This window comes from Xenopus laevis, chromosome 1S, assembly GCF_017654675.1.
Source record: "Xenopus laevis strain J_2021 chromosome 1S, Xenopus_laevis_v10.1, whole genome shotgun sequence".
Lineage (NCBI taxonomy): Eukaryota > Metazoa > Chordata > Amphibia > Anura > Pipidae > Xenopus > Xenopus laevis.
In genome coordinates, this window is record NC_054372.1 from 90,623,486 (window position 1) to 90,633,395 (window position 9,910).

General features: G+C 39.2%; 1 protein-coding gene across 2 annotated transcripts in view; it reads right to left on the bottom strand.

Moving 5' to 3' along the window:
* stk11.S (serine/threonine kinase 11 S homeolog) overlaps positions 1–9,910 on the bottom strand; it is a 32,651-nt gene extending 22,741 nt beyond the window's left edge. Inside the window, exon 1 of one of the 2 annotated variants that reach the window (XM_018243607.2) lies at positions 9,434–9,910. In XM_018243607.2, the coding sequence (XP_018099096.1) occupies positions 9,434–9,732 (299 nt within the window). In that variant the 5' untranslated portion in view covers positions 9,733–9,910. The remainder of the gene's footprint in view (positions 1–9,433) is intronic. The other variant, XM_018243606.2, reaches the window with a different exon arrangement.

The following is a 9,910-nucleotide window of genomic DNA, read 5'->3' on the forward strand; positions in this document are numbered from 1 at the left end:
CCCATAGGCTAACATTGGACTTCGGTAGGTTTAAAGTGGCGAAGTATGAAGTCAACGTTTTTTTTAAAGAGACAGTACTTCGATTATTAAATGGTCGAACTATTTTTTACTTCAAATCATTCGATTCGATCGAATTTCACCAATTCGATGGTCGAAGTACCCAAAAAATTACTTCTAAATTCAAATATTTTTGCATTCGAAATATTCACTCGAGCTTAGTAAATCTGCCCCTGTGTGTATCATTGCCCTTACAGTCAATGTAGTTTTTTTGGATGTAGGGGTCACTGACCAGACAAACAAATAGCATTTTCAGTTGCAGACTGGAAAAGGAACACTAATACAAAAATATACAAAATATACAATGGAGCTTGCAAGCTAAACTGCTTCTATAACAAGGCCTCAATAATCTTGCTTTACGTAAGGACATACAGAAAATTAAACGAGAACTTTCAGATCTACTGATGTCTAAAGCTGACAAATCCCTAAAGTGGACTAAGCACAAATGTCACTTTCTCAAATGAATCTTCCTCTAAGTTTGCTAGAAGGGTGCATATCTAGATGAACAGGACCCCCAATATCCTCTATATTTGGTATGGCTAAAAAAGGATCCTACTAGTATCTAAATCACGAGTGCCCATACTTTACTAATGTGAGGTCTACTTTTAGTGATGTTGTCCCATGATGATCTACATCCATAAAAGCACTGTTAGCTGTTCTGTTCCATGGGAAATATTACTTGAATACTGATTTATGGGAAAATGTATATTGCTATATTTTACAAAAAACGATTTCTAATGTAACGTTAACATAATAAAAATCTGAATGAAAAGGATGAAATAGGAGGGTAATTTAGACAAGCTGTTTGTTGACAGCCTTGAGATCTACTGATCACCAGCTAAAGGTCTACTGCTAGATCCCCATCTACCTTTTGGGCACCCCTGATCTAAATCATCTTTAAAACCCATTATGCTACATTATATAATCAGGAACACTCTCCAGATCTGTCAGACTGTCCTATAAACCTGTCAATTTCCCAAGTGAACCCCAAATGTTATCTGTGTTAAACGCACCAATTCCGAATCTCTAAGATTAGTGTGGATAACTTTACTCTCTCTGTAAACCAACACCATTGCTGCAATCAATAGTGGGCAACCCATACTTTCTACCAGGTGTATATGCACAGAAATCTGACAAGTGACTCTGTAACATTAAGTCATTATTGGAAACCACACCCCATAAAGTATTGTCAGTTGTTTCAATTTAAATGTATCTGGTCATGATTTTTATGGTATAAATTTTATCACTAAATGACACTATGTACATTGCACACAATTCATTTTACCTTTTAAAATTGTATTCTTGAACCAATAAATGTATTTTTCTAACTTATAAATACTGATGTGTAGGCAGCCATCTCAGGTCATTTTGCCTGATCATGTGCTTTCAAAAAGATCTAGCACTTTTTAATAGGCTATTGTTTCTCCTACTCAGTGTAGCAGAGTTTGAAGAACTTGGATTCTTACTACTGAGTGCTATTCTCATATATACCACTAGGTGGGGCATAGGAGCATTTTTACAATGCAGGTGTCAGGGAGCGATTTTCTAGTTACCTTCACATTGCTCAGCTGAAGGACTGCTGGGGGAGGGGCATCATCACTCCAACAGTGCAGCAGTAGTGACTGACGTTTATCAAAGCACCAGTCATATGACATTTCTAGATCCATAATTCTGCAGTATAGAGGAGAGCACTCAAATAGCAGTTACTGCTAGAAAAGTATTTTATTGACTACAAATCACACAACAAATCACACAGTGATTTGTAGTCAATAAAATTTGTAGTCAATAAAATACTTTTCTAGCAGTGATTTGTAGTCAATAAAATACTTTTCTAGCAGTAACTGCTATTTGAGTGCTCTCCTCTATACTGCAACATTTTGAGTCTACATAGGACTGCGGTAATCCTTTGCTGAGGATCGAAGCAGAGGAATTAACCCCTGCACGGCTGAGCGTAAGAACAAATTGTGTTTTGTGTATGTCTAGATCCATGTCAGATCTTAAAGGGATACTGTCATGGGAAAAATTAACCAGTTAATAGTGCTACTCCAGCAGAATTCTGCGCTGAAATCCATTTCTCAAAAGAGCAAACAGATTTTTTTATATTCAATTTGAAAATCTGACATGGGGCTAGACATTTTGTCAATTTCCCAGCTGCCCCCAGTCATGTGACTTGTGCCTGCACTTTGGGGGAGAAATGCTTTCTGGCAGGCTGCTGTTTTTCCTTCTCAATGTAACTAAATGTGTCTCAGTGAGACATGGGTTTTTACTATTGAGTGTTGTTCTTAGATCTGCCAGACAGCTGTTATCTTGTGTTAGGGAGCTGTTATCTGGTTACCTTCCCATTGGTCTATTGTTTGGCTGCCGTGGGGTGAAAAGGGAGGGGTGATATCACTCCAACTTGCAGTACAGCAGTAAAGAGTGATTGAAGTTTATCAGAGCACAAGTCACATGACTTGGGGCAGCTGGGAAATTGACAATATGTCTAGCCCCATGTTAGATTTCAAATTTGAAAATAAAAAAATCTGTTTGCTCTTTTGAGAAATAGATTTCAGTGCAGAATTCTGCTGGAGCAGCACTATTAACTGATTCATTTTGAAAACAATGTTTTTTCCCATGACAGTATCCCTTTAAAATTGAATGTAAAAATGTGTGTGCTCATTTGAAAAAATGGATTTCAATACAAGATTTTGCTGCCTTAATATTACTGCTATGGGATTCCTGATCGCACTGTGCTGGAGGGCCTCATTATTATTAATTTCATGATGGAGGCTGAGGGCTGGTGTATATTTGAAAAAGTGACACAATTGGCCCCCGCGCCGCACTTTGGACATGCCTGTGCTAAGAGATTTACAAACAAAAGGACCTCATTACCCTAGAAACGATATGCGTGTTCTGTGCACTCACAAAGGGAAACATTTTCATACTTTATAGTCAAATGCTATAAATGACATTAATTAAATATTGTACAATCTGGGAACAGGATTTACTGACTTCATTGCAAGGAGACAGCTGGAACAAAATCTGGATGGCAACAAGAAGTGCTTTCAAAACGTAACCATAAAGGAAGTCTATAAGAAAGACTTGGCCAGATGGTATATGTAACAATAAAACAACTTTGTTCTCAACAAGTATGCTATGTCAAGTAGATTTTCCTTGTACAGTTTATCCATAATGCGATGAGAGCGGGGAACTACTTTCTTCTCTCTTCTTTCCTTACTGTTCTTTCTGTGACTTCTTCCCTTTCTTTCATTTTACCTTCCTTATTCCTTCACTGGCACATCAATACATACTGTAACTATATCCATAATTGTAACTTATTTTTGTCACTGATGTAACAGTGTTTCATATTTACTTTTCCGTTTGAAAATAAACTTTACAATAAAAAATGTGGTATAAATAAAATAGTAAATAACAAAGACAGTTAGAAGTTGTTTATGGTAACTATCTTATTATAAACAGTGGTACTTTAAAGTTTGTGAACCCTTTACAATTGTCTATATTCTTATATGAATCTGACCTAAAACATCATCCGATTTCAAACAAATCCTAAAAGTAGTTGAAGAAAACCCAGTTAAACAAAATGAAAAAAATTATATTTGGTCATGTATTTATTGAAAAAAAAATATCCAATAATATATCTGTTTGTGGAAAAAGTGAATCAGTATTCACATATTTTCACTCGGTATTAGGTGTGACCCCTTTGTGCAGCAATAACTGCAACTAAATGTTTGTGGTAACTGATCAACCTGCACATGAACTTGGAGGACTTGTAACCTCCATACAGAACAACTTCAGCCCTTGGATGTTGGTGGGTTTACTCAGATGAACCATTCACTTTAGGTTTTTCCACAATATTTCAATTGGATTAATGTGAGGACTTTGACTTGGTCATTCTAGAACATTCACTTTATTCTGTTTTATTGTTCCAGCCATTCTTTGGTTAAATGACTTGTGTATTTAGGAGTCTTGCTGCATGACCCACTGTCTCTTGAGATTCAATTCTCAGACAGATGTCTTGACATTTTCTTTTAGAATTATCTGGTATTCGTTCAAAATTCAAAATTGTTTCATCAATGATGGCAAGCTGTCCAGGCCCAGCAAAACAGGCACAAACAAGAACACTCCCACTATGTTTAACAGATGGGATAAGGTTCTTATGCTCGAATGCAGTGTTTTTCTTTCTCCAAATAAAATGCAACTCATTTAAGCCAATTTAAGTTCTATTTTGGCTTCATTGGTCCACAAAACATGTTACCAGTATCCTTCTGGTTTGTCCACATGATCTTTAGCTAATTGTAGACGATCAAGAATAGTTTTTGGGGGACAGCATTGGCTTTTCTCCTTGCTACCCTGCCATACACAACATTGCTGTCCAGTGTTTGTCAAGGATTAGGTAGGGGGCGCTGCAGAAACTGAAGGGAGAAGGCGAGTCCTTTTGGCAGGGACTGGCTGTCTCCACAGAACACAAAGGGAAAGGCAGGAACAGGGAGACCAGGGCGTAGTCGAACTGGAGCAGGTGCAGAGTGAAGCAGGACGGAGCGGGCGAAGGTCAGGACAAGACTTGACAGGACGATGAGGGCGTAGATCGGGGGGCAGATAAAGAAGATGAGACTGGAAGGTGCGGGCGTAGATTTGGGGGACAGGACAGTGGGAGGACAGGATACAGAAGGGTACTGGAGCAGAAGGACACTGGATAGCAAGATAGCAGGGGAGGACTGAAAAGAGAGACTAGACTGGAGCAGAGGCAGACTGGAGCAGAATAGCAAGAGGAGAGGATAGCACTGGAGAGTGAGAGACAAGAAAAGCTATAAGACAGGGTTCAAGGCAGAACAGGACAGGAAGCAGGAACAGGCAAGGCAAGGTCAGTACAAGGTGAAGTCAGGGAAAGGTACAAGGTGGAATAGGAAATGAGAACAGGCAAGGCAAGGGTCAGATCAAGGTCAAGGCTGGGAAGGAACAAGGTAGGGTAAAGCAAGATAAGACAAGGACAGGCAGACCAAGGCAAGGAGGAATAACAAGGAAAAGGGCAAGAGCTTGAACAACCTAGTTAGGGACGCTGCCGCAGTACTAGGGAGACCATGTAATGCTCCGGCAACGAGTGTTTGAAGGGCTGGCCTTAAATAGGGCAGAATCAGCCCTGATTGGCTGATTGCAACTAATAAGGCAGCAGTTGGGCTGGAGCTGTAGAGGCCAAATAGGCTGCAGCTGGGCTGGGGCTGCAGAGGCCAGGTAACATATAGTGAGCAACATATAGCGAGCAACCCTACAGGCCGCTCACCTGGCCAAATGGTTAAGGCATCGAGCTAGAAATCCAAATATCCCCAGCAATACCTGACAGTGTTCTCCTGATGGTGGACTCAAACATCAAAATTCACCAATGTGAGACATGCTTTCAGTTGCTTAGAAGTTACCCTTGGTTCCTTTGTAACCTCTCAGACAATTACTTGCCTTGCAATTGGAGTTATCTTGATGGTTGACCACTTCTGGGTAACAACGCTCTTGAGTTTCCTCCATTTCTACACATTTCTATCTGTGACTGTGGCTTGGTGGAGTCCAAACTCTTTAGAGATAGTCTTATAACCCTTTCAGCTTTATGAGCATCGACAACTCTTTTTCTGAGGTTCTCAGAAACCTCTTTTGTTTGAGCCATGACATACATCCAACAATGTGTTGTATGTGTGATCAGGTTTTGCGGTATCACCATTCTTTAAATTAAACAGGATCACTCACTAACACCGGATTCTCTGATTTCATGTTCACATTATATGATAATCGTAAGGATTCACTTACTTTTGCCACATGCTGATATATTATTGGATTTTTTTTGTTTTTTTTACATGACCAAATATAAGAATTGTTGTTTCATTTGTTAACTAGGCTTTCTTCATGTAGTTTTAGGACTTGTTTAAAAATCAGATGATGTTTTAGGTCACTTTCATATAAAACTTTCAAGCACCATTGTATAATATATATATATATCAATCATACTATATTATAGTGATATTGAAAAAAATTACCTTTCTCATGAACTCCCCACATAAATAACACAGTGGAAAGAGGGACCAATCAAAAATGGTCTAAATTGGACCCTGTAACTGCTAGCCCTAAACAGAAGATACAGAGAAAACTGAGCAGGTATGCACAGATGCTTAATTATCCTAGAAAATATCCATGGACATGATAGGTACCTATCATGACTGTAGAGAAGGTAACGAAGAAATACCTTTTACACTGTAAGTTCTTTTAGGCAAGGCCTTATTTATCCTCTTGTGTTGATTATTTTTCGAAGTTCAATGTATACACCCATTTATTGCGCCGCCGTAAGGAACTTGTTGGTGCTATATAAATACATATAATAATACAATTGTAATAATAAGAACTAATAATGTTGCTAAAATCGAGTGCAATCGAGTACCCTATTTTTAGGGTTGCTAAATGAGACCGTGGGTACGGTCACATTATACGCATTGGGAGACAGTGGGTACTGGCACACCATGCCAGGTTCAGACTAGGAATCAAAATAGACCCAGGCATTTCAAGTACACACAGGCCCAAACAGCCCCCCACCAGCTCAATAAATAGTGACTGTCTATGGCTCCTTACAGCAGCCCCTCTGGCATTTGCAAGAACACAAGGATTACCAGTCCGGGACAAGCACATTATATGAGAGGCAGTGGAAATTAGGGCTGGACCCATCCAGAGAAAATGAATATCTAATATAATACCTTAAAAATTACAGGGATAAGGCAAATGCAGTATTAATTTTAGCAGTAATACAATCAGAACACAAATTAAGTGCTGATTTGCATATAAGAACCTCAGTAAAAATAGGTATAACACAGTGACAATTCCATGAAAAAAAAACAATGAAAAAAGTAAATGCTTGTTGAAAGTAACAAGAAAAGCAGCAAAAAGACCTAAAAAACCTAAAAAAGATATTAATTTATGACATGGATGGGCTGATGATAGTTGATAAAAAGCATCTATTTATTTGGGCTGGTAGAAAAGTGCCTCAGAATGTATATTGTACCTGTAAATATTATAAAAATTACTGCAAATATGCCCAGTAAGATATTTCAGCTCCTTCAGATCAGTTCACTTCTACAATGACTTCATTCGGTAAAGTTTTTCCAGGCCCATCTACTCAGTACCTGATTGGTACATTTTACTGTGCTCTGATTGGACAAGCTGCAAGCCCACATATATCCATCCAGAGTGCAACTGATCTCTTCAGCATCGGACTTGGAGGCAGGACCTTAGCTTTCAATCGCTGATTAAATGAACAGCACAGGCAGCAAAGGAGCAGGTTTTATTTATTTTTGTTTTAAGTCTCAGGTAGGTTTGGGGAGGCTTTGTTAGCCTCCCCTAGACTTAATGAAAAGCCACCTATGGGCATGTTATCCAGAATGCTCATGTCCTAGGGATAAAAAATAATTGAAACATTAAACCCAATAAAAAATGTTTGGTCTATTAAGGATAAACCAGATCAGTTCCGATCAAGTACAAAGTACTGTTTCAATATTAGAGAGAAAAAGAAAATCATTTTAAAACATTTAAATTGTTTAATTAAAATTGAGCCTGTGGGAGATGACTTTCCTGTAATTCAGGGCTTTCGGGATAACCAGTTTCCGTAGAAAGGATCCTATACCCATACTAGAATACCTGTTCTATCATTCCTGCTGTAAAAGAATGCACACGTACAGTATTTGAAAAAAACAATGCAATCAAACATGGAATCATGCAACTTCACAGCCTATTCAATAGTAACATAGTACGTTAAGTTGGGAAAAAAAACAAACTTCCATCAAGTTTAACCTTTTTAGTCTATATAAAATCTGCCTAAAGGTGGCCATAGATGTAACAATTATGATCTTTCTAGGAAAAGATCTGAATCGTCAGATATACAGGTAGAAACATTAGAATTCTACCTGTATCTGATGATTCAGCACTAACAATGGCTGATGTTTGGGTGCCTTCAAAGGCACCCGATCAAAATTTTCCGTCCAGCCCAATCGACGAGCTGACCGATATCCAAGCCTTCTGACTATATTGGTCGGCTGTTTTCCCACTATTCATGCACTGAATATCTAACGAAAATTAGTTTGAAATGATATTATCTCTGCATCTATGACCTTAACAGGCCCGGACTGGCAATCTGTGGGTTCTGGCAAATACTCAAGGAGCTGCCATAGAGAGTCAGTATTTAGTGGGCTGGTGGAGGCTGCTTGGGCCTCTGTGTACCTGAAATGCCAGGGCCTATTTTGATTCTCAGTCCAGACCTGCTGCCTAACTGCTAGTTGATCCAGAGGAAGGCAAAAAAGTATCTCCAATTTACCTCAGAGAGGGGAAAATTCCCGACTACAAGATGGCAATCTGACTAGACCCTGTATTCCCTCCCTTAGGTACTGCATAGGTACCTACAAATTAACAGACTTCAAAAAGAAACAAGAATTTAATTAGAGAGACATACAAGGGCATTTTTTGTGTCAGGATTAAAGCAACCTACATAGTTTAATGTCATGTAGCAAAGTAGTATCAACCTAAAACAGAAATCAGCAATATTCAGGCTAAATATTGCAGGAAAGCAAGGATAAGGATGGTTACTTGTCCCCTACTGAAATGTCACAGATCACGTAAATCATAAAATGTATGGCTTTTTTTGTTGCAGTTATTTCAGGGAACTCTCATACCCTTTACAAATATGCACACCTCATGCACATTGATAAAGAGAGAAATATGACCCCTGAAACAGCAGTACAGGTATGGGATCCGTTATACGGAAACCCGTCATCCATAATGATCCCATTTATGGAAAGGCCGTCTTCCAAATACTCCATTATAATAAAAGAATTTTTACAAAATGATTTCCTTTTTCTCTGCAATACCAAAACAGTAGCTTGTACTTGATCCCAACTAAAATATAACAAATCCTTATTGAAAGCAAAACCAGCCTATTGGGTTTATTTAATATTTACATAATTTTCTAGTAGACTTGAGGTATGAAGATATTACAGAAAGATATATTATCAGGAAAACCCCAGGTGCCTAGCATTCTGGATAACAGGTCCCATACCTGTACTCAGGAATGCTCAGTTTAAAAGTGGATAGCTGTTACATGTAAAGCACAGTCTCCAGGTAATGTTTACATGCTGTAAAGTAGAGATCATTGCAAACGCAGTGCAACTTTGAAACTAACTTTTTGAAGTTGTCGATCCCAATTAATGACACCAACAAAGCTTGTGTCTAAAGGGTTGAAGCTGAGGCCGGCTCAGTTTGTTAAGAAATTCCAATAACTACAGTGTCTCCTCGCATACAGTTCCTCACTTCGGACAACCCTAGCCCGTATTAAAAAAACAAACTGGATTCGTATACTCACTTCTTGACATTTGCCTCTCCATTAGGAATCCTTCGCAGCTTCTTTTTTTTCAGGATTTTGACAGCCCGGCGGCACAGTGTGTCCGAGTCCAGCATTTCCTTTACTTTCCCGTATGAGCCCTCCCCGAGGAGATCCCCCATCAGATACTTCCCAACCAATTTGGCACGCTTGCGGCGAGGCTGATAAATCACTTCAGTGGAGTCAATGCGGTGAATGAAAGTGTCCATTCCTACTGACAGGTCTCCCAAAAAGCCAATCTCTTCTGATCCTCCTTCATCCATAATGGAAGGACACAGCATACCGACCAACAGTCCCACCTGTCCCGGGACAGGCCCGGTTTTCTTAACACCGCCCGCAGTCCCGGTTCGATGTTCAAAAGTCCCGCAGCTCCGTTAACGTCTAGCTCCTTGACTCCTGCCGGACAGCTAAGCCTCACGTCACGAATCTCATCTCGCGGTAACTGTGATGTCACACTAC